A 26,780-nucleotide genomic window follows, 5' to 3' on the forward strand; every position below is an offset into this window, starting at 1 on the left:
ATGATGATAGAGGGCTACTATATTTTGCTTGAGAGCGGTGCAACTGGCATGTTTGATATTATAAATATTGGCTAGAAAGGTATTTAGTAATAGTATGACATGAAAAGAAATACAGGTGACAACAATATAGTATATATTGAACACATATTGCCTGGCCATGAGGGCTATAGCACCCGTTTATTACACCCGAGGGACTGTGAGTTACCAGAATCACATGCTATTTCCCGAGGCCAAAGGCCGATGGAAATAGCATGTGATTTTGGTAACTCACAGTCACGAGGGGGTAATGAACGGGTGCTATAGCCCGAATATAGGCCAGGCAATATGTGTTTTATAATATACCTCATGCTGTGAACTCGCGGTGGCAGACGACATCGTCAGAAGCTGCCATTTTGACCTGCTGTGAACGCGCGGTGGTCACGTGACCATGTAAAAGGGAAATAGTCATTCTATTTTCCTATCACGTGACTGATTCTAGCGAATCATGGCACAGCATTATCACTAGGTATATTATAATTTAATCTAATAATTTGCGTCGCATGTGTCAAATTGTAAACGAAAAAAAAACCCCAAAACAGGTTTCCCGACACAGTTCGTAGACTGAACCTTATGACTGAGCGATTCGCCGTTATGTATACACTATTGACTTGTGCCGTAATAATGTACAAATGTGTTTAGCTAGTGGTCATCAAGAGCGCCAACAACGGCAAATCTTTCAGTGTAGCAGTCTGTCCACTAGTCTCGGTTACCCAGATTCTCACCGCTGGGGGCTCTCTCCTACGCGACCACCCAGAGTAGACAGAGCCCCCAGTGGCGAGACTGGGTAACCACAGACAAGTACATCTCACTTGTGATGAGCTACACTAAAACAGCGCCCTCATAATCGCACATATGTTTTGGCGAACGTTCGCTTAGACCTAAATCTGTAAACGTGTAGTTTCTGTGTGATGATATCCACGGTCCATCTATCGCTTAGAGATCGTAGGCACGTATATATTTCGTTATCGTTATGGGCGGAAGAAGGTAGCTTGAATTTCAACATCCCTTTGCCGAGTATAAATATTTGACTTTTTTTTAAAGATGAACTCATAACAAAATCGCTGATAAATGTTCAAAATATATATGAGGTGTCGGACATGTACATTGTAGATACAATGACCTCGTTGTTACATGTCCAAAGTACAAAGTATACAGAATCACATTCTCGCAAACCAGAGCTGTTAATTTCTTCAGCGACACTGCCAAATAAAGAGAGTGTGTGGGAGTATGGGACGGTGCCGTAAAAGCGGCTGTGGTTTACGACGATGACAACATGATTGAAGCAACAGATATTAGTACCACCTTTCTCTTTGTCACCTAACTGAACTCTTGACGGGTATTCATCCTCAAAGTGATTTCAAATCTAGTACCGCCCACGGATGGCGACCAGCCACATTAGGACTAGATAATTCCGAACTCACTTCTTGAATGACTGGTTGGTCGGTTGATCGCGAAGTATAGACATTAGAGAGAGAGAGGGAGAGAGAGAGAGAGAGAGAGAGAGAGAGAGAGAGAGAGAGAGAGAGAGAGAGAGAGAGAGAGAGAGAGAGAGAGAGAGAGAGAGAGAGAGAGAGAGAGAGAGAGAGAGAGAGAGACGTCTATGGTTGAAGCTGTATTCGTGTTTATTAATTTCTAATATCCATTTGCACTATTAACGTGTCGTTGAAAGATGCATAAAATGTTGTAGGAAGTGACACAAATTATGACCACCATAATATATAATGGCGTACACTTTTTCATACAGTGCTCGACCACGACAGATTTATTGATTTGATATCGGAGGAGCCCGATATCACACAACCGGGCCTATATTCTTTACGCCGTTTGAATTGCATTCCATTGCTTCGATGAAGGACATTAAGAAACCACTTGAACAGAATTTAAATATTAAATAAGTCTTTAAATTTAATGGTTTCCGAGAAGAATTCATTGAAGTCTAGTCAAGAATTCGACTTCTAATATCAACATACCACAACTGCTGCGATACATTTATTGCAAGTTCCTCCATTAACAGAGTGGTAGTTTAGTTCCTGACAGGGACCGCATTACGTATTATAATGTACTTCGTCACTATGGTAATTGTGGTATGTAGTATGGTCCCTGTCAGGAACTAGACTAACAGTGGTGGTGGTGGTGGTGGTGGTGGTGGTGGTGGTGGTGGTGGTGGAGGTGGTGGTGGTGGTGGTGATGTAAAACAAAAAGAGCAACAGCTTGTACTACCGCCGCGTTTTAATAGAGTTAAAAAATGGCTCTCACTGAAGCTGTCCCCCACCACCACCGTTATAAATTCTTGCAAGAATATTATGTAGCAAACCCAAAATTGAAACCGCCCCACCCCTCACTCCGCGTACGACTTGTGAAGAATTGTTCTCGCCATTGCGCATTGGTACGTTGTCTGAAAACAAGGCTACTCAATGCACTAGCATGTTAAGTAAGTGCACGTACATATAAAGCATTTGTAACTTAGTGTTTTTCGTACTGTGACTCGAGGAAGACATAACGCTGAACATCCAATCAATACATGAGTATTTTTTGAGAAAGAAATATATCAACTTTTTATGAATTTTAGTGGAAGTAAGTAAATTTCAGTTTTCATGGCAAAGAAAGTATTGTGTACATATTCATAGCCTCTAAGCTTAGTCGTATTTTGTCCCACAAGCCATGATATGGCCCCAAACATGTCGAGAACATATTTCAGTGCGAATAACTTCCACCAAGTGACCTAGTTCAGTGACCCCATCCGATAAACTCTGACAGTTTCTTGACCCCTACCCAAGCCATGTGATCCATTATAAAGTTGAACACTCCCTCCTTGTGACGTCACAAAACAATGTTATATGATGGAATAGAATATGGGACTTTAGTACTAGTAAGACCACACACGCATACCTCGGTTTAAAATGGGTGTCGGTAAAGAGTAATTCTGTAATGTGTAAAAACTTATATATGAGTTACTTCCTTATATTAATTATACCATGTTATGTTTTATGACACGGAGTTTTACCACAATAATATGATATATGTAACACAGATCACAGGGGCGTGTAATATTTCATAGATTGTTGTTTTCCAGGTCTACACACTAAATATAACAACCTTTTGATTATATATTCCTACATGTAAGGGGAAGATACTAATATTTCTTAGTAGTATAGAGATTGATACATTTGTAGCAGCAAGATTCACATGATATTTTCCTAAAAAAACGGCATTCTAAGCAATAAGAAAACAACAATCTATGAAATATTACACGCCACTGTGACACAGATTGCTAAAGTTCGTTAATTAAAGAAATCACCGGGACAACCCCACAATATAGCCATTAAAAAAAACTACCACAACATCACCACCACCACCACCACCACCACCACCACCACAACGACCAGCACCAACACTAGAATGAACTACCACCACCACCACCACCACCACCACCACCACCACCACCACCATCAACACCACCATCAACCACCATCAACGTAACACCGCCATCACCATCGTCATCACCACCACACCACGCCCATCATCATCGTCACCACCACCACCCCATCATCATCGTCACCACCACCACCACCACCACCACCACCACCACCCCGCCATCATCACCATCATCACCATCAACACCACCATCACCACCATCAACGTAACATCGCCATCACCATCGTCACCACCACCACACCACGCCCATCATCGTCACCACCACCACCACCACCACCCCCATCATCATCGTCACCACCACCACCACCACCACCACCACCACCCCCCTTCCCAATCAAATGTATAGCTCGGTTAGATCATGCGCAAATCAGTCCACAGTGGAATGATCAACAATACAGAATTACAACCCTTGCCAAGGTCTCTACTTATATATGTATCTTTGTTGTGTTGGAACATGCCTTCGCGTTGAGATATTTAGTGTTTATTTGTTTGTGTAAGCTCTGATGTACTGACACTAACAATCCGACAATACTCTGTACTTATTGCTAGGGTAACCCTATTTTTTCTGTTTCGCATTACCTGCCCGAACCAAATGTTCAGCTCCCGACATCAAAATAAAAAAGATTACTTTCGCCCGCCCTTAAAATTGTGTGGAATAGTGCCCTCTGTGGCAAGAATAAGCAAGAGTCTGGACTGTTTACACCATTTACAGTCATGACGGCGACGACGACACTTGTTCACGAACAGAGCATGTCTTTCATAACGTAAGGGCTTGTTACCTGGAAATTCAGGAATCCAATAAAGATAGAGAAGAGGAAAAGGAGAGGCAAAGAAACATGAAGAACAGGATTTGTTTCAATTTTGTTTTACTTTTTTATTTTAAATCGACCGAACGACCCATAGTTGCAATGAAAAAGTAGTAAAAATTATAGGATCACCAATATCAATGGAATATTTGCGAGAGGTTGGTTGTGTGAGGGGGCGACACGAAGGTGGATGATTACCATAATCTATTGTCTCTACGCTTCAAAGATTTTACTGCTGTCACTTTACCATCACGATGACCAAAGAGTTAAACCGATAATCAACATGGAAGAATTCTCATCTAGATTAGCGAATACAACTATATTTGACTATATTGATGTTAGTATTGACACATTTAAAAGTACGCATGTATTTAGAATAGCAGCGGTAAAAGTTTAGTCCATTGGGTTGGAATTTGAAACTTTTAAGCTTTACCCAACAAAGAGATAAAAGAGGGTAGAGCTAAACTCTAGACTAGTAAAAGTTAGCTCCCCCCCCCCGCTCACCCGTACTACGGAGTTCGATTGGAAAGTTTCAAAGCCCTAAGTTGCAGTCTCCGTTCGTTGATTTATTTTCCCTATTTATGCAAATCAAAATCAACCTTCCCATGAACCTGTCAATCAATCGACAATCGCGTGATTAATTTCTAAAAGACTCTTTTTGTATGCAATGACATACCTCTGCACGTTTTGTCTTCGGACATTCAGATAGTGCGTGTCTCATAAACCAGACAATTCAATTTCACCCGTACGCCTTCACAAAGCTTGTCTGTTGATACTCTTTGTTGTGATTTTTTCCACTCACAGAAGCCACAGAAGCCATGATGTATTAGGTACCGTAAACCTAGATGATAGTATTTTCACTTCTAGAAAAGTTTGCATTTTTACAGTCTTCACCAAATTCTCACAGACTAATTTTACTAATTACCAGACTGGTACATTATGTCCATGTACAAGAAGGGATTTTTAGTCACTATTTATTTTTTCGAAATAAACGAAAATAAGTCCTCAGAGAAAATGTCCAGGTTTACAGTAAGTGAACTTCGTACGGATTATGGTTGTAGTGTTGTAAGCTACACGTGACCATGCGAAGTACTTCAATGGAAACCAGTCTATAGGCAAACAGAGATAGACATAAACTACTACCATAGTAATCAATCTATAGACAAAGATAGACACAAACTACTACCATAGTAATCAATCTATAGGTAAACAAATATAGACACAAATTGCTTGTTACGACATGTCGGTATAAGCTATCAATGGAAGTTGATGTTATTACACGGTATCTCTGACATGATAGCAAGTTTTGCTCTAGTGACCACACATTCAACCTCATTCAGTGTTTTGATTACAGGGTGATTATCGCACATCGCTATCACCCCCATTTCAATCTATCACATACTGCACTGTGAAAGAATAGCAATGTTTATCACTATTCAATGTGATTGGACAAAGGATCCCAGTGTGTTTGTTGTGTCTCTGTTATTGTTAGCCTAGAGTTGAAATTTGTCTATCTTTGTGTCAAAAACGTAATGTCCCATGAGTGAAACACCACACCAACACCATTTTAGCTGTAATTCCTCAGTTGCGTCTAAGATGGACTTTCCAGGGTTTTGTTCAATTGTCATTTTTTCATTATATATCTCTGTAAAAAATAAAACAACACACGACAAAGGCACTCGAACATACCGAAACGAGGGCATAACCCTATTCATCCATAGCTACAATAGATGCACTGACCTACATAATAAAAACCGGTTGAGACCAGATTGCGGAGATACTAGAACAAGACAAGGCACAATGTAGGAGTCGGTTTCTTCCCACATCAAATATGTGCTGTGGGAAACGTTGTACAAAATAGGATTTTTAGGGTAAATTAGAACATTAAACCACACATTCATTGTTTATCATTGGTAAATAGGTGAATCGCAACGAACGACTCCGAGCATTCATCGAACGTACCGCGCGTGGGCGCGCCATTTAGGTCGCATCTTTTCAGTGGATGGAGTACGTCAATGAAGCAAATTCTTCAGCCACATACTTCTTCGCGGTACGTAATTTAACAACTTTCTTCCCGGTTCGTTTGTCTTCAATGCTTCCGTTCTGAATATGTGACCCATTAAACGATATTGTAGAAGGATGGATATTCAATAGTTAAAATTTCGTGTGCATAATAAGTTTTAATTTCATTGATCTGCTCGCACCCTTTTGAAAGTCCCTACTTGGCCTATTAGCATCAATTTGTCTCTAGAGAAATTAAACTTTTGCCTACTAATTCATGAGTTTAAACTTGGTTAAGCAATAAACCTAAATTAAGTAAACATAAAGGCAAAAATAGATTACACAAATTAACTTGTTTTCAGAAATGTGGTTATTCAAAGTAAAAATATAATTGTTTTAGATCTTTTGGGACGTCATTTCTATTAGTACAGTTATATTTGACCTTGATATTGTCTGCAAATTGGTCCATGTAATGGTCTAAACGTGGGGAATACCGTGACCTCAGACATTAATTCAACCGTGATATTTTTCATGTTGAACCTGTCAACCAGTGTGTACCACAGTTCACGATGGGGTCAGGGTGGGGGTGAGGGTGGATGGGGACGGGTTATATCTTATAGAGCGAAAAAATGACCAACTTTTCGACTTGTCTAATTTTCAAGTGACGTAAATATCAATTTTACAAGACATGAAATAAATATAAAAATGTTTATTCCGTTTTGTCGACATAAAAAACGTATAACATAGCGGTGTGGTTATGTAAAATATCACCTGGTTGGTCCTTAGGGATTTCTGCGTAGAAATTAGTTCACGGCAAAAGTGCATTTTTTTCTGGAGTTCGTACATGGTGTCAACCCACATGTGATCTCAGGCATGTTTAGTGTTAGCGGAATAGTCAGTATATACGTACGTACGTACGTACATACATACATACATACATACATACATACATACATACATACATACATACATACATACACACACACACATCGTAAAACTTCAGTATTTAGTAGAGAGATCAATTATTTTACGAAGAGAAAAGCGAACTTAAAATAGCAACTTGGATTTTCCCATGTTTGGAAAGAACCGGATGTCGGGAAAAGAACGCTCGCAGTATGATGCCCTGTGAATTCGACCCTACAAACAACCGAAGAGCGAGTGTTATAATTTGAATTCGTTTAAATGTTCCATTATCACCCTATCGTTTTATCGTTTTGACTTTTATTCCCCTGTCCATCACCAGACATTAAAAACTTAATAAAAGAGCACCTTCCTTGATTGACATCAAATAACAAAAATATATGAAATTGGATAAAAACCGGTCACATTGGATCGGAAGTGCTTTAGGCGGCCGTTATTAATAATTCTCATATTTTGATTCATGAAAAATGACACCATTTACACATACAGATTGAAAATGGTGAAATAACACTTTTCATAAAATCAATCATCAACTTTGTGTCATTGATGCTTAGCTATATCAGCTTCATTATTGTAAATGTGTGATGTCAGTCACGTGACTGTAGGTTGACCCACATATGACCCCGGTACAATATTTGGATTCTAAAATGTGTTTTTAATTAAAGATACACAATATACATATTTTGATTTCTTTATTTTATTTCTGGTGAAAAAGTGCTTGATTATCATTATATGCTGGCATAACTCCAAATTTCTGTAATCATACATGTATAATAATATATATATAATTCGATGACACATTTCTTTCACCCTAGGGAATTACGTCATTTCTTACTAGTAATGGTTGTATGACAAGGTATGCTGATTAACTATGCTCATTACCGGGCACACGTACGTGCTAATTACAGAATATCATTTTTTGACAAATATCTACATAAGCACCATAATTTTCAAGTCAAATGTTGACTTAATTTGATATGTCGGTTACTTCTAAATAGTTTACGTCCAAAAGAAAGTGAAATGTTAGTAAAAAATAACGAAATTCATGAATTTTGTCTGACAAAATTTGGCGGATTTTCTACAGCAAATTAGAGGTCTCAATATATGGTGATGAATACTAACGTCACAGACTTCTCGATATTAATACATTCTTAACGAGTAGGGTAAACGGTTTATGTTGAGTCACGTGATTTCAAATGATGTATTAATACTCAACACAGTGCAAACACCATTCAAACCTGTCCCTGTAGGCCTAAAGAGAGATAGAAAGAATTCAGAGCGCGACAGTGTTCGCAATTGTTGAAGTTCGAAATTGTCGTCAAAATGTTACACTTTTGTCCAAATACTAAAATTATTCGATTTTGATACAGATATCTTTTTATAAGGCCCCTCCCCCTCCCCTTTCTTCACTGTTCAAGTCACTTTCCCGCCAAATCGTAAGAACAGACGAAAGTTTCTCAATTTTTGGCAACATCTCGTCTAGGTTACTTCAGTTTCCAGCTAAAAGCAGCTCGGATCAAGATAACATATTTTTCTGTCAATTTTTGGACAATCCAAACTTCTAATTTTATTTTTGATCAAAACAGTGAATACTATTTAGTGTCTGAATAGCAGGTCTGTAAAATCAGATCTGTATTAAGTTTTTGAGTATGAGTCCGGATCGCAGTGGATTAAAGTATTAGTTTAGGGTATTGCACTTATTTCGAATTTCTTCGCAGTTGATTCTGTTGATATATTCATGGGAGGGGGGTTGACTTGCCCATTGGTAGGGATGTGCAACTCTAGTGTCAGCCGTCAACCCCCATTTTAGACCAATTTAGTAATAGTATATCATTCTTAAGAATACCCCCACTTCAGACCAAGTTCTGCCCCCCCCCCCTAATATTAACGTCGTAAACCACGTGCCTTTTTACGGCACCCTCCGAAATGTAACCGCTTCATATTCCGTTGCTTCAGGAGAAATAGTATGTGGTGTGGCTTTCGAGAATGTCTAATCTTCATCCATCGTAAGAGGACTAACACTCGTAAGAAATGCATACCCCAAAAAGGACGACACCTCCTTGTAACGTAATGTCCCGTCCCCTGGCAAGGGGCGGGGGTATTTGTCAACCGCTGTCGTTCGTTTAGCCCTAAATACCTAACGATCAAATGTTCACACACCTGTATATAATATTATACGTGTTAGATTTACTGAAGTACGGGTGTAGTCGAGTACGTATTCTTATAAGTTCACAAATTGTTATTACAGTAACTGTATTCAGTACACGATTTGCTCGAACTTATTCGAACTTTTCAGGAGGACTGCGTTATACTGTTTGCATTTAGTTTCAATGTATTGGTTTTGTGGTGTATTTACCGAATATTCCACAGTCAAGTTAACAATCAGCATTGTTTGCGGTTTAAATACCTGATCAAACAGTCCGCGCTTCTGAAGTTGCTGATATAAATGACCAAAAAGAATAATTGTTCAGGAATATCCCAATTGAATGTTGATTTTGAATTGAGTAGCCCAAAACCGCAAATTGGTTGAGAGTGACCACATCTTCTGTGTAAGACCGTGAGAGGAGTGGCGTTTTGACCACATGATATAACGTAACGTGTAAAGTATTTGCTCAATGTCTCAATGTTTATACATCCAGAAGCAGGCTACGTGTGACACAGAAATGAGCCGAATTGTGCTACAAACGGACACCCCTTTAAGGATCCCGATTGTTTGACATCCTTTAGTCGAACAGGTCTGTACTTGATATTTTGGGCGATTCCATTTCTCTTGGTGGAGTTGAGTGGTGAGAGAACGGCTGACCCATATTTCATCATATGAGCCATGTGGCTAGAAACCTCACGCATTTCAAAGAATTGTGATATTGATAACGTTGATTTTAACCAATCAAAACATGTCGGAACGATAGCCGAGTGCCATATATGGGTATCATCGGATGTCGGACCCAATCTTCGATTAGGACGGTATATCACTGAAATGTGCGTGGGCGAAAACAATAAGTGTCCACCTACGCGAACCGGAAAGAAAACCCACTTAAAGAAAAGAGTTTGGTAAATGACAAGGCTGACTTCAACGGCGTGATTGTACCTGTCGGTAGCTTTTTAACAGCTTGGTGCGACCGAGCCGGCTGATATTAGACTATACTTAGCGACAGTGACAATCTCAACACACCATGGGATCATACTATACAAATTTTCCAGCGAAATATTCGCATTTTCCGTATTTTTGTCAGTTTGGTAAGTATTTTGTAATAAATTGAATTTTTTTTTTTAACTTTTTCATAATTTTTATCGAGATTTATATTAATTTTCTTCCAAAGTTGTTGTCGTTCATTGTAGAAGAGAAAATGTCGAAGTAACGCATTTTTTAAAACCACCAAATATATCAACCTAAGCCCAGTACGTGTCGAGAGACGCGATGGATCGAAGCTGGACTAACACGGAACCTAAATGAGCCACTCTGCCACGACTAAGGCATACCGAATGAATTCTTCAAAATGGCGTCGAATGCTTGCCAACGATCGACCATCTAACATACCAAAAACGCCATACTCTTTTACTTTTTTTAAATAGCTATTTTTACGTTTCCAAAGAAATATCAAATTTGACCCAGATCTACGAAATCGCAACCTCAGCATTTTTAAAGACCCTGGAAACATCGGTGAATAACAAAAAGCGAATGAGTCACCCACTGAACGGAAGACCGCAACGGACCATACAAACCGTTAACACTTTTAAGTGACAGATCGGAACAGAACGCTCCGTGTTACTTCGCAGATGATAACTCGTGGCAGTAAATATGCATCTGAGTTTGTTCTTGTGAGATTACAACCATGCAGAAAGGAAATCACTTAGACGAGCCGAGGCCCATGAGCACGAGTGGTAACGACGTGTTCGGTAGTACAACGCGTTTGTTACCTGTACTTTACTACTGTGTGGGGGAATCCCTTCGAAACCACAGTAGCACTCATCCCCAACACGTGAGTTGTTCTGACAGTAACTACCTGGATTCTAATAACATTAATATTTCACACACAAACTAGATAAAATACCGTACCTCAACAATACAACAATACTAGCAACCAGCCAACCCAAAACTGTAAACCTTGCTACTACAGTTTCTCCCATAGATATTTCAATGTGTAGTCTGCCGGCGTCGTGTCTCAGTGTTACCTGTTACGCACCTGAATCAATACTCTCATGAATGCTAAGCTTTGAAGTTCTCCCTCGCAACATCGTATAATGGGTACTATTCTCAAACTTCTCGGATAATTCTCGCTAGACTCAGTCGTTCTGTCTCCCTAGTTCAGATTGACTGATGTGTGTTCCATGCAACGACATATCTGTTAATTAAAACTGCATGTCTGTGAGTTACAGATATTAATAATCAAAAGTTTTCACGAAAAGGCCTCACTTGAAAACGACAGACCGAGCCCACCTATTAAGTGTTTGGCGTTCTTGCTGTAGAAACATTGCCTACGGCCGATATCGCGATGACGTTATAAAGAGTACTGTATTAATTATGTAACATGGAGATGTAAATAAATATTCTGATAAACAAACTCGTGATGTAATGTTGTTATTTTAGGTGAACAGTGAAAGTGAGTCACTGATGATGCGATATTGTATGAAGTTGCGAAAGGAGTGTGAATAATTCGAATCATGTCGGCCATGTCACGTGACAGCAGCGTTGTTTGTGAATGGAGGTTTGAGATGGGAGTGTACCTGCTTCTTAAATTACTGTGTTTGTAGGCAGTGGTATAAAACCCCGTGTTGCTATTCCTAGCGTTTTCTTTTCGATGTATGTCTAAACATGGGATGCTAGAAACATCGTAGCCTGCACCGGTACAGGTTTTGTAGCGTCCGTCCCTCCCCTACTGGCGAATACCAAGTGTTCCTTGGCAGTCCCTTTTCGGCTGCGGTTGCCAGGTCTCTCGTGTTCCATGGAGCGGTACACGATGGCCAATATCACGTATTACCAACCTTTCTACCCATTCCGTATGTCCTGTCAAATATACTTTCTGTTATTCAGAAATCATATTTGGGTGTTCAAAATATGTTAATGTACTTTTTGATATTTAAGGATCGCCCCTGTAATTATCGTGGATGTTTTAAAAAAGAGACAAAGGCCATTGAAGATATATCAAGCTAACAGACACGACGACATCTTTCGTGGGCTGCACTTTTATGAAAACAAATCCTTCAAACGAATTGGTTCATTTCTACGATATGGGTTTATTGAAATACCATAATTTATTAGGAAACGGTGTCTTGTAGAGTCGAATTTGAAAAATATGTACACAAAGACGGCGGTATTCATTTATTTGAGTTTTTAACTTAAACGTACTACGGGAGGAGTAGAGGGGGAAAAATGGCGACCAAACACACGGAATTGCAACCTATATGAGTATGAGAGGTCACAGAAGGACACTGCAAACACACAGTTGTCTTGGCGTTGTCTTGGTAATCATTCATAAATGAAAACCGCCATTTTGTGTGCATTATTTTACAAAACTATAAAAAAAATTACAGGACTATTTTATATTTGTGTGTTCTCTAGAACTGGTATCGTCTGTGCCTGGCTTCATGACAACACAAAGTTCACCAAAATCTACGGAAAGACTCCGTATGCGCCCATGGCTGGAGCAGCGGCTACAAGACGGTGGTACTCCGGGGCTTGAATGGATGGATAGAGAGAAAAGTACATTCCGGATATCCTGGAAGCATGCAGCAAGGCATGGATGGGATAAGGACAAAGATGCATGCTTATTTATGGACTGGGCCATACATACTAGTAAGTTATAGAGCGAAGGGTAAACAGGAAAATATACTAATCCTCATATAGTTCGCTACCGGTTGTCTTTTTAGTAGCACATGTTTCCATTATTATTTTATCTTATTTTTTCCTTTCATTTAGTCACAAAAATTCATTTAGTAAGGCTGATTTGATGATGAGGTTTCAAATGTATTCTTCACGGAAACAGTAGCATGTCTGCACCGACATTTTGTCACCATCACCTTTGACTGAACTTACTGTTTGCATGTCTTGGTGACGTGATATATCAGAAATACCATTAACAACAACAACAACAACAACAACAACAACAACAACAACAACAACGACGACAACAACAACGACGACAACGACGACGACGACAACTGTAAAACTTCCGTTAAAGGAAGGTTAAAATAATGAAAAGGGGGTATACATTCGAACAGTTGGAAATAAAGTATTTGCATGTACATACTGCTATAGGCCTAATCTACATGCAAATAATTATATTTTCAAATTTAAATGCGGACAATTTTGTTCCAAAGTTTGCACGTATATAAGTCGTATGTTATCCACAGTTTTGTGTAAAAATGGCAACAACAGCCTCTTTATATTAAATTCACTGGATCAGGTCGTATCCATGCAAAAGACAGCCGTTGTCAAAGTCTGTCATGGCGTTCTCAGGACCAACTAGGACAGAGAAATTTGGTATATCATGTAGGACATATACCATGAGTAGACGGGAAAATCAGTAGTTTGCAATTTGTAACAGCAAACCCCAATTTACCAGGGGAAAAATAAGAACATTGGTGACGAATTGGAAAGTACAGCTGGTTTCTTAGCCCCTGGAAGTAATCTCATAAACAGACAGGAATGGAATGTTAAAAAAAATAAAAATATTTTTTCCAGTTCAGCGTCGAGCGTTGGACGATTTGTGAAAAGGAATCCAAGCATCGCGAACCCGCCTCCGCAAATGTTTGAAGTATATCCCACGCCATCTTGTGACTATGATGTAACCAGTCCCGATCCGAGTCCACTTTATATTATTGTATATATTCTCACGCAAACAAGTGACACTTTAGTCGTGTTTGCTGTGATGCAAACGTTTAGGACGTTTTCAATTAAGTCGTAGCGACTACGGAACCCGACTAGGAAAACCCACGCTGTCACCGATATATAATCGCGCTTGTTCGAGAAAAGGGTTTGTGCTGCAGAGCAAACACGATTTCTGAAGTCATAAATGCCAACCTCTAACGGCGGAAAATCCACGTCATTTCCAAGTCAATTCAAGAGAGTTATGTTTCTCATCATTTTCTCCTTATACAGGCAAGTTCGACCCGAGCAAAGGTGATAAACCCCGTCCGAAAACATGGAAGGCCAATTTCCGATGTGCTCTGAATTCTCTACCAGACATTCAAGAACTTCCCAAAATGAGCAACCGTAGAGGAAACGACGCGTTTAAAGTTTACAAATTACTGCCCAGAAGACAGACAGAAAGGAAGAGGAAATGTAAGTATCGTATGCCAATGGGGACAAATTGACTCCAGGGAAAATGCATCTGATAGCATTATTTATTTGTGATCGCGATTTAAGTTATATATGATCTCAGACCCAATATACTATATATACTGTGGTCTAAGGTTTTATGACTTTAAATCAACAGGTACTCACAACTGGTAACACCTATTTTTCATTTTTTCGTATCTCAAATAATCAATGAAACAGGATACTTCATCAAGGAGAAACTGATTGGTTTAGTTATAAAGTATATATACGAAAGCCTGTGTAATTGAAGGAGGGAGCAACTAAGGACCCAGTAGCGATGTACTGTGCCCGCAAGCTCCAAAAGCTAGAGCTCACTAATATATTTTGAACTTGATAACGTTGGCCCCCAAAAGACCAGAGACAATGTATTTAATCAAAAACTACTGCCCAAGACTACTGCCCAAGTCAGAAATTAATCGAGGACGCAGGGCTTCCAGGGTTCATTTTTTTTTATAAAAGAATATGCAGAGGCGTGGGCATTCCGTCGTTTCGACGTAAACCAAAAAAAATTATCGGAATAAATGGACTGCGTGGGTGAGTGGTCATCTAGGGGGGTATACTTTTCAAATCTTTGCAAACGTATAATCAGTTGAAAATTGACTCGTCGTGATCTGTGGGAAACTGAGAGGCGTTCATTAAAGGGAAAACCCCCAAAGAACCCCCAAAGAAGTAAAATTGAAAGTGGACAGACAGATCGTCGTGATCAACTGTAACCAAGACAAGTTTAGAAAAAAAAGTTAGTAAGGTATGCAACATGTAGCCGTTTCTGTACGCCTTGTGATTGGCCATGGCAGATATTTCGTTTCTGTTATAAGTCGTCATCCTTTTAATTTAGAATTTCATTTTCTGCGAACCTTTTACTGGTATTGAGATTATCAGACCCGTGAAAATGTTGTCTGGGCCCTTCTCCTGTCCCGACATTACGAGACTTGTGTCAACAGACAACTACCTGGTGTTAGAATCACAAGGTTTGGGTATGGCATTTTGCCTGTTCACATAAATTAGGCGTTAAAAAATTGTGTGGTTCCGATTACATTCAATTTTAAAACAGGTGGGGTAGGTAGATTTTTTATTTTATTGTATTGTATGTTTTTTTCATGTGTGAGTGTCTAGTTCAGGTTTTCCATTGCTTTCCATATGGTCTCTGTGTTATAGGTTTCTTCTCATCAGGAAATTGGTTACAATAGTTATATATTTTTTTAAGTTGATGTCAGTTTCCGCACCCACTATTTCTTGCGAGACTTCACGATTTTCGTCTCTGTCTTATTGGTTTCTTCTCATCAGATGTACAACCATTACAGATTGGAAGAATAGTTTTATATTGTCTTTTTAAGTTGATGTTAGTTTCCGCACCCACTATTTCTTGCGAGAATTCACGATTTTCGCGATTTTATCATTATTTTTCTCGAATACGTAAGAAAAAGTTTACGGTCGGCGTGAAAAACTAGGTGGGGTCGGGTAATCGGAACCAAACAACTTTTTTATTTGGCCTTAGAGAAGTTTCACCAAACTTTGTTTTAAACTTGTGAGCTTGTCAATGATCAGAACGTAACGCAATCCTTTTAGAATGTGTATGAACTTCGTGACGTCACCAACGTTGAAATCTACATACACATTGATTTCATAAAAAAAGTTGAATGTAAAATGTAATACTAATTTATTACAAGTCATGTATATCTCTTAAGTCGGGTCCGATAGCGTTGTTTGATAGTTTACGGAAGAGGCGATTAAATTCAAGTTTTGATTGAGATATTTTTCGTTCTGGTAGTCTTTCAAAAACATACTTCAGACAGGTTTACTACTGTTATTAAAAATTAACGATTTTAATTATAACGCAATCAAGTGATTTCATGAGCTGATCTTCTAAATTGAAATGTTTTAATTTATCCTACAAACACGTTGATGTGGAGTTTTGCTGTCTCAACTTAAGGTAAAAAAATCGATCTCAAGGCGCCTCTTTTCCTAAGTGAAACGTACACATTGGAAACATACACATTGAAATATACACATTGAAATATACACACCGTGAAATATACACACGGTGAAAATATACATAATGAAACATACACATTGAAATATACACACGGTGAAACATACACATTGAAATATACACATTGAAAACATACACATTGAAATATACACACTGAAATATACACATAGAGAACAAAAAAAACCCAGTTTAGTAGAGCAGAAGAATAGAAACCTGATCATTATGGTTGTTTTGTGGACATAATTTATAAATCGTTACATTGATTGATGATTTTTCTTTTGCAGTGGGAAGCCAAACCAAATACAGGAGGAGTTCTACCAGAATCAATGAAAGGGCAAATCAAAATTTAAAAACCAACAAACAGAAAGAGAACTCAATTGATCATGTAAGTGACATCGTCCCAACTCCGAAATAGATCATATTTCTAGACATTTATCATTTAGTGTTTATCATGTCGAAAAAGCTTTGTTTTGAAATGGACATGATATGTAGTACCTATTTCTGTCTGTTGCCGATATGTCCATCATAAAGGCTTCTTGATGTATAATCAAATCTGACTGATCTAATTTTCGGAACAAAATTGATTATTATTAATTTCTGTATTTCATACAGCAACTCAATAACAAAGCGTACAATGTACATTGATACAAAGTAAATGTATTTTAGATTCTACCGTGATATAAAATCCTGTAATGTTTTGGAAGGCATATCCTAACAAAGAAATGGGAATTGCATAGACTGACTCGGGCGTAACTCCGAGTGTATTGACCGAGCGCCGAGGAACCTATCATATTACCGTTCATTTATTACGTTGAAGATTCAAACATGAGGCACAATTTAAAAAAAAAAAATTCATTTCATGACTTCTGAAAATAGGGTGTGTAGGTCAGAATGTTATTCTTTAAAATTTGAAAATGTTGTTTTTGAGAAATTGCTTCGACCCTAAGACAAGATACTCGTTGGTCACAATAATGAAGACAGTGAATATATGTGAAGTTTACGAACGCAATGTGTAGACTGTGATGTATAAAATCAACATGCAGTCTTGAAAGATAATGGAATGTGATTTTTTTTACATACAAATGACCAAAGATACTTGGCAAGAACATTTACATGGAATAGAAGAAAATTCTCATCATTTTTACCTGTTTGAATGTAAAAAAACTTGTCGGGGGTTGGCGGCTAAACTAGGGTAGGTCCCTGTCGGGTTATCGGAAAGTTGACTTATTTTGTATAACTTCTTTTAAGTTTGTCAAGACGAATCTAGCGAAAACACATCCAATCTAGTTCTGTGTGCCTGTTTTAGACTCCCAGAGAAGTTATCTTTCACCCTCTTCATAGCATAGCACTCTTCGTTGGGATGATCTAGGCAACGTGGGTGTGAGACGATGATCTAAGCCAAATATTTCTACACAACTCCTAACAACGTCTCACTCCACAACGTTAAGGCGTAAAAAAAAAGTTGTGTGGTTCCGATTACATTCGATTTTAGAATAGGTGGGGTAGGTAGATTTTATATATTTTTTTTTTCATATGTGAGTGTCTAGATCAGGTAGTTATGTTTTCCGTTGTTTTCCATATGGTATCTGTGTTATTGGTTTCTCATCAGATGTACAGCCATTACAGATTGGAAGACCAGTTTTATATTGTCTTTTTTAATTGATGTCAGTTTCCGCATCCACTATTTCTTGCGAGACTTCACAATTTTCGCGATTTTCTTTTTTTTCTCGAATCTGTAAAAAAAAAATTAGGATCGGCAGTGAAAAACTAGGTGGGGTCGGGTAACTGGAACCAAACAACTTTTTTTTTATTTGACCTTACCACACAACCCCCCCCCCCCCAAAAAAAAAAAAAAAAAAAAAAAAAAAAAAAAAAAAAAAACTCGACTTAGTAAATTTTAATTGTGCAATATTATTTTGCTGTAGTGTTCACGGATAAGGACGAGATCAGTGTCACGAGAAGCCAACAGGAAAGACAGTTACACGCCAAAGGAAGAAATTCAGAAGAATGATAGTTACACAGACAGTACAGAAGTTAAATTAGAAATTGGTAAGTATATGTAGCGTAGGCGTTTTTGGGTAACTGAAAACGAAAAGGGAGAATTTCGTACTGTAACTTTGATATCCAGAACGCGTCTTTCTGAGTCGACATGTGGCTGTATCCGGAATCAAAAGGATTTTAAACTGCATTCTAAATCGGTACAATAAAGGTAACGAACATCGAGAAATGTCGGGAAAACGACAACTGAGGAAAACTTGATTCCTTGCCATTCCATAGCACTCGTCCGCACAGAGCTACGTGTTGTCGATTTCTTAATCACATCTCGTAAAAAATATTCCATTTCAACTCAGACCAGCAAATACATTTTTTTGGGGGGGGGGGGGCGGCGGCTGAGCTTTACAAAATTGTAATTTTGAAAGGGTTAAGTTAATTTAATTTCTATATTTCATCTTTATCTTTACGTTAGTAGATAGAGCTGTGAAATTTATAGGTTGCCAATTTTTGAATGTTCGCATTTTTTCTGTATATCGAAATCCGGAAATTGTTACACGATAAATTGTAATAGTCAACACGATAGTCCACTATTTCGTGTATGGCCAAACAATTACTGAACGACACTGCGAAAAGACATTTTGGATCAAAAACCTTCAAATACTTTGTACTATTTCGAGAATATTCGCAACTTAAAACGTCCATGACCATGCTAATGTTGAGACAATTAGACGAATTTCTCATTACACGATAAATGGCAATAGTCAACACGATAGTCCAATATTTCGTATACGGCCAAACAAGTACTTGAACGACACTGCGAAAAGACATTTTGGATCAAAAACCTCTAAATAATTTGTACTATTTCGAGAATATTCGCAACTTAAAACGTCCACGACCATGCCAATGTTGAGACAATTAGACGAATTTCCAAGTCTAAATCAGTCTCTTCCATTCAATACTTTAGTTGATATTTATGAAAAATACGTCATGTGAAAATTAGACCGACAAAAGCCCACAAGAAATAATTTCAAAATTTGTCAGTGTATAATTATATTTTATCGGAGCACATGATAAAGCAATTACTGTGGGTGAAACACGTGTTTATAAATGCATTCCCTTGATGTGAATATGACTGACTAGTGTGACGTCAAACATTCTTTAGTTTAATAAAGTTATCACTTTGGTGACGTCACAGGCACACCTTCGGATAACGTCTGTTTTATCAACTAATTTAGTCAAACGCTGTGGATATTCTTTACGGGCGATTTGCAACACTAGAATGCTACGGCCAAATAGTAAGTCCAACTGTAGACTTCGTCAACGAACATACATATTTTCGGAACAAGTCCGAAAATGTTATCATGAAATAGCGAATCATTAGGAGGGCGGGGAAAAATATATTAAGGGTTCTTAGTTATGATAATAGTGCATGGAGTAGATTTTATAATATGTTCACATTTTTTACGGGGAGAGATAAAAAAAAGCGTGATGGCGCGCGCTAACTCAAGAGTTACGCATAGTCTGAAAAGAAAAATGCAGTCTTTTTTTAGGCTGTGCATTTAGTTGAGACATTTCGTGTCAGAACATGAATATGCGTGGAGAAAATGTAAAAGTGTAAACATCGTTGAATCAAAAGAAAATTAACATTTCGAAGTAATTAGGGTTGTGTAATTTATTGCATTACATACACCCCACAGCTGTTACTACGTTAATTGAATATTAACCAACGCCCCCTCCCTTTGGAATCCATACACCCCCACAACTGACCAAATATGGTAGTGGTCAGACGTAGAAACAAGCACAAACCATTGTGTTTGTGTGGGTAGCACAACGTAATAATGGAATATACTATTACTAAAGGGTTGTGAGGTAAACAAAATGAAAGCATTGAATTCCTTGAAGCAAATGAAGGCGTGAGTTTTTTGTTCCTTTCTGTTGTAAAAAAACAAACAAATAAAAGACAAAATTTTGTGTTCTTTGTTCAAATGCAACAGGTTGGAACATTCTCAAAAATATAACAAAGAGAAAGGAAAAGGGGGAAAAGGGGGAAAAGAAGAGAGAAAAAGTACAAGTTTGAATTTCGGTTTCAAATCTATACAGGCTTTCATAGGAGACTGTCAACTTTGTTCAAAACTTTGAAAAAAAGTGATTGCTATAGTAAGGGATTTCAAATTACATGAAATGAATTTAAATAAATTTAGAATAGAAGATAACATGAGTGATGAGTTTTTCTTCTTCACTTTTTTTCAGATCCAGACGATGGTAAAACATGCATTACATACAATACACACACTAGTATTTACCCAACACCACCACAGTCAGCTAATTGTTGCGACTCACCCATAGATTCAGCCAGTTATCGACACTCACCTACAAATACAATCAGTGGATTCGCTCCTCCATCCATCCCTGCACCAATTATGTCTACATTACCGCTCACCATGGCAACATCATCTCCATCATCAGAAGTCGAAACAAAAAACTTAGATAATACATTTGATGACCAAAGTATGCATATTGATGATGGTAAGTACAAATACATTTGAAAAAAAAAATATAAAAAATTCAATATGTATTTTCTCATAATACTGTCTTCACAAAATGATACAATTCTAACCAAATATTGCACATTACTGGGACAAGCCATTATCCAAGCAGGTTGACTTGTTATCAAAGAGTACCAATATTTACACATGTGATGATGGGCTCTTACATAACACAAGTAAACAGCTGTAAAACCTCTATTCGGCCGTCTGCATGGACTGCAATTGAGGCAAACCTTATCTCCGTCTTATATCAGTTGTTATCAATTTATTAGGCTATCATAAGTAACTCTACAAACAGCTTTAGAGATGCAAACAACTTTTATGACACCCATTTTCGCCAGGCAAGCCCGCGGGTTTGTTGCACTTGGGACCGCTAATGCCTTGTGAATGTCATGAAAAGGACTTAGCCCCCTCTCCTTTAGTGAGTTGCCAAATTTTGTCAAACCTAATACTAATAATTCTGAATTTAAATACTGAAAATTCTATCTGCATTTACTCATATTACGTAACAATTATACATTGCAATGTGGCAATACTGCATGACTCTATCTTGATTACAGTATGGACATACCAAAGTTTTGGTCTCTGACACCTCAAGTGTTTGGGCTTAAAATGTTGGGCTTTTTGTGACTTACACTTCCACATATTACAATTTTTTTAGTCAGGCCAATTTCATAATTTTTAATTTTTTTCTGTGAATTATTATTCCTCTATAGATGGAAGCAGTAGCACGAGTAGTGTCCCTACAGATGAAGAACTTGTTGAGGTAAGGTTATTCTGTCAACGGAATTATCTTTTCTATATTTTAATTTCCAAAATGATGACTTCAAGTTCAAAAAAAAGAGAGAGAAATATGCTTATGTTTTATTTGTAGAATCAATTTTTGGATAATATTAGTGAATGTTGAGTTTTTTCTGTTTTTATTTTGCTTTGATTTTAGAGGAATTGATCCCACTTTATGAAAGGGTGTGGCAAATTACTTCCAGTATAATGGTGCATTCTGAGAAGGAAATGAAATGAAAGTTGTGTTGTAGCAAATTTTCTGACATTCAGAAATACAAATATTACAAACTTGCACTTTTTGAAGATTTTCATGTATGTGATCTATAAAATGATACATTTTTAGAGGGTCATGATTTTATAACCAATATTTTTGTCTGTAATAATTCACAGATGGTACACGAGATGAGAAATGAAAGTGCGCCGAACTCACCATCTGGTGGTATGTGTCATGAACTCCTGACAGAACTTAAGCCAGATGACACCACTTGGACGCCGAGTACAGATGGGACTAAATTTTATCTTAAAAACGAAACGGGTTCTATGGTGACTGTCAGCTCCCTATTGGACACATCAAGTGAGTCATATACAACTAATTGTACATATATTAAGTTGAAATTCTTTCAGTAATTTGATATTTCAAGTGATCTGAACTGTTCTGTGATTTTTGCCCCATGTGATCCCTGTAACACAGCTACTACAAGACTGTTCGCAAAAAAAAGTATTGCATAGAAATATTTTTCAACAAACAAACAAACAAACAAATAAGCCAACCAACCAATCCACCAACCAACCAATCGACCAAGCAACCAACCAAGCAACCAAGCAACCAAGCAACCAATCAACCAACCAATCAATCCATAATTAAAAGTGACATAATGAAATTTCTAAAAACAAAATGGGAACATTATTTGCATATCATTTGCATGCAGGTATGCAATAATGTTTTCGGTATTGCATCGTGGTGCAAATACCACTAGTATGTGCACGCACACCGGTGCAAGTAATCTCTGGTACATATGTATTAATAATAGCTTTTGCTTGTAAGCCAACAAGCTAAACAGTGTAGACACAACTCTACCAATAAATGATTGCACATTTTCGATTTTGTAAAATAAATAATAATGCAAAATGTGTTCATTTCCACTTACTGTCAATGTTTATGTTGATTTCTAGATGTTCTGACGACCCTTGACACCACTGCTGCTGCACTCCAACTCACGGAGTCTTGGATTGAGCAGATTGGAAGTAACCAAGAAGTCACAATTGAAACAGAAGAACTTCCCATACTTACTGAAATACCTAGGCCGACGTACATCAAAGAACCAGGTATTGGATATTTTCTGGAAGAGCAGCCGAAAAACTACTTTGCCCATTTTACAAATATTCACGATTATTGTGATGTGTAAAGAAGAATAAAAACAGAGATTGCATTCTACACATTTCTTTATAAATATACACAATTGTACATAAATTGACAAGATTATTGTCTCCCCTCTTTTCCCTTTTAAGGGTGGAGTCCTGAATTTGAGGTCTTTTTAGTATTTAGTTTTATAAAAAAAGTTACCCCAACTTTTTATCCTAAGCATACATACTTGTTGAAGGTTACCTGGAAAATGTTTGTTATTTGGACAATTTGAATACAATTTTTGGTGACATAATTTCTTTGCTCTAAAAAATTGTCTCATTGAGATATTTCTATTGGTGACTAATAATGACACAATTTGCTTGCTTTAGTAAATAAACAAAAGTGGTCAGTTTAGTGAAATTAGTTGACATGACAAAAAACACCAAGTTCTGGACTAGGTCCCTTTAAGTAGTTACAAAAGAACAAGTTTGGACGAAGTCCCTTTAAGTTGTTACAAAAGAACAAGTTTTGGACTAAGTCCCTTTAAGTTGTTAAAAGAAGAGATCTTTGGACTAGGTCCCTTTAAGTTGTTAAAAACAAACTTTTGGACTAGGTCCCTTTAAGTTCTTAAAAAAATTTTGGACGGGCCCTTTCAAGTTTTTTAAAAACAAACTTGGACTAGGTCCCTTCAAGTTGTTACAGAAGTAAACTTTTGGACTAGGTCCCTTTAAGTTGTTACAAAAAGAAACTTTTGGACTAGGTCCCTTTAAGTTGTTACAAAAAGAAACTTTTGGACTAGGTCCCTTTAAGTTGTTACAAAAAGAAACTTTTGGACTAGGTCCCTTTAAGTTGTTACAAAAAGAAACTTTTGGACTAGGTCCCTTTAAGTTGTTACATATTAGTGCATGTTAACTGTAGTCTACAAGCCAATAGTATGTTTACAATGGAATTAAAAAAACAAACGTGTTGATTGTAAATAGAATATACCTTTACAAACTGACCTTTTAAAAAAGTCACGTTTGTTAGTTATAAAAAAGTGAAATGCAGATAAATTGTTTTGACGGCTTCCAACTCCAACTACAATGATTTTCGATCCAAGAATTTGCAAATTTTAGTAATTGTTTCTGTGGGAGAGTGAAAATTACATGTTTATTTGACTAAGTCATCTTATCTATTGGGATGAACTTGAATTTGAGTTTTTTCATTACTGTTTTTGACACAGTATATGTTCAGTTCTGGATTTTCACATCTTCAACATATCACAGCTGTATCCAGATGAAAGCCAGTCTTACAGTTTTATGAATGATATTATCATTATTACATTGTATTTTCATCCTGTTTATATTTTTGGTAACTTGTACAAGGTGTTATTCTCGTGTTCTTGTAAGTTGTAATTTTCAGAAAATAAATTGCAGCCCTATGGGTCTTATGAATCCTGGTTTTTTTCTCTCTTTTGGTTACATCATTCATGTACATCTCTGAGAACAAGATCTGTTTTGATTCTCTGTACAGATTGATGTTACCATAGTTACAGCTGGACATCGTGTTCATATTTCCTTACAAACTGTTGACGTTTGAAATTTCTCCAAATGTTCAACTAATACTTAGCAAGAAACAGCCTGGAAGAAATACATTGTGTGTTGTTATATATATTTGTATTTCAAAGCCCACATAGTTGTAAAAGTACTTCTGGTGCTTTGGAAACAAAAATATCAACCATTACAAAAACAACATGAAAATAAAAACAAGGGATTTATTAACAACTAAGCATGTGGCATGCAGAATCTTTTACGGATCTGTCCATTTCCAAGTAACGGTACTGTTGTGACCTAAATATGCAAAACTGTACATTTACATATCAATAGAGGGCATTTATCTCAGATAACTTGGCAAACATTATTTGTCATCAAGTGTGGACGTGTCAGCAAATAGCGCCCTCAGAGTCAAACAGATGAAATTTTACAAAATATCCTAAAAATTAAAGAGAAAATGCTAAACAGCATACCAAAATTACAGATGTAATTTCTGACTTTAATTCACAGTTTTGTCCAAGGTCAAGTTAGGTTGGAAATTACTGAAAATTGAGTTGCGTCAAAAATCACCAATTTTTTTTTTTTGACCAGTAAGATGTACTGCCACCAGGATTTTTTTTTTGAATTTGACAAAAAGAGTGACGAAAGAAAAATTTCTTTTGTTTTTATATCAAATGTACACAAATTGTAAGGAAATATGAGGTACTGACGGTACAGCAGATATTGTGTGACAGTATTTGAAAAAACTGACGAGATATTCTCCTATTTCTGATTTGTTAGGTGACATGAAGGAGTACGACGGGATATACATCTGAAAAATGTCATCCAGATATCTCTACTCCACGGTCTACATTTAGTCACGGCATATGCCACTGCTTTTGATAAACCCATGATGTTTCCAGGAAACCATGAAGTAATTCTGTGAAAGAATCCCCCTGATTGGTTGAGAGAACAGCATAGATGGCAGTATGCAGTGTTATTGGTTGATATTGAGATCCTCACCAAATATAGACATTCTATTTCCTTATATGGACTGCCGGGGAGATGAAAACTAAAAATGCTTTTTTTTGACCATCAATGCAGGTGAATTAGTATTTTTTTTCCTTCACATTCTCAAAAGACTGAAAAAAAAGTCTTTTTTCAGTGGAGAATGACGGAAACGTGTGAAATTAATTGTGAATATTTGTAAAATTGTTGAGAAGTTATTCTCATTGTAAGTTATTCTTGTTTTCAGTAAAAGTCTTATTTCTTGTTGAAACAAACGAAAGTGATAATGAATGAAACTGAGTCTGTATTTGATGAATTTTAAATTTCACTATGGTTGCTTTGAAGCTGTATTTTATTCTTCTTTCAAGAGTACACATTATTTTCTAACAGTACCAACATTTCTCGTACGTAGAAATTTTGACTTGGTGCCAGTATTCCAGTAGGAGTTAGTTCTTATTGATTTCTTCTGATTATTTACAATCCTTTCTCACTTCACTGTTACAACTGAATGATGGTCTCAAGAACAACACGTTGTTCTGGTAATTGATACAGTATGCTTTAAAGGCCCATAATTCAGTCCCATGTTCTTGCAGTACTATCTTATCAGTGGAGCTATTAAGAATACTCAGGTTTCAACCTTTTCCATAGCTCTTCCAGCCAACCGCTTAATACTTCCAAATTTTGATATAATTTAAAACTAACCATGGCAGAGCTATAGAAAAAAGTTGACTCTGAACATAAGAATAATCTCATGTAATCCTGATGGCTTGATAAGAAAATATTAATGTGAGAACCTGGGATTGAAACATGGGCCTTTAAGGCTATTGATCAACTAAAGGTCTATGAAAGGAAATATCAAAACTTTAAACAGTAACTTTTTATTCACAAACAATGCATCAATCTAGTGGCTTTCTTTCACTGTTGTATCACAGCTGACTACACCATTGTCTACATGTCCAGAGAATAGAGCTCTCTGAGTTGATCAGTGTTTTGCTAAGGGTAATAAGTAGGTAAAATCTACCAGAGTTTACCAGGGTTCCCTATCAGTGTTTTTGGTACGGATGGTAAGCAGGTAAAATCTA

At 37.3% G+C, this 26,780-nt stretch overlaps 1 protein-coding gene across 6 annotated transcripts in view; it reads left to right on the forward strand.

Moving 5' to 3' along the window:
• The window catches only part of LOC144452011 (uncharacterized), a 41,833-nt gene extending 15,961 nt beyond the window's left edge, over nt 1–25,872 (forward strand). For 3 of the 6 annotated variants that reach the window (XM_078142996.1, XM_078142995.1, XM_078142994.1), the window contains exons 2-9: nt 12,763–12,996; nt 14,302–14,484; nt 16,795–16,895; nt 18,436–18,559; nt 20,756–21,031; nt 21,768–21,817; nt 22,225–22,408; nt 23,008–24,599. In XM_078142996.1, coding sequence (XP_077999122.1) covers nt 12,789–12,996; nt 14,302–14,484; nt 16,795–16,895; nt 18,436–18,559; nt 20,756–21,031; nt 21,768–21,817; nt 22,225–22,408; nt 23,008–23,240 — 1,359 coding nt within the window. In that variant the 5' untranslated portion in view covers nt 12,763–12,788 and the 3' untranslated portion in view covers nt 23,241–24,599. Of the gene's footprint in view, nt 1–10,250; nt 10,440–12,762; nt 12,997–14,301; nt 14,485–16,794; nt 16,896–18,435; nt 18,560–20,755; nt 21,032–21,767; nt 21,818–22,224; nt 22,409–23,007; nt 24,600–25,491 lie in introns of those variants that run through there. The other 3 variants (XR_013482329.1, XM_078142993.1, XM_078142992.1) reach the window with 3 other exon arrangements.
• Nucleotides 25,873–26,780: the final 908 nt, after the last annotated feature.

The sequence above is a fragment of the Glandiceps talaboti genome, chromosome 22 (genome assembly GCF_964340395.1).
Source record: "Glandiceps talaboti chromosome 22, keGlaTala1.1, whole genome shotgun sequence".
NCBI lineage: Eukaryota > Metazoa > Hemichordata > Enteropneusta > Spengelidae > Glandiceps > Glandiceps talaboti.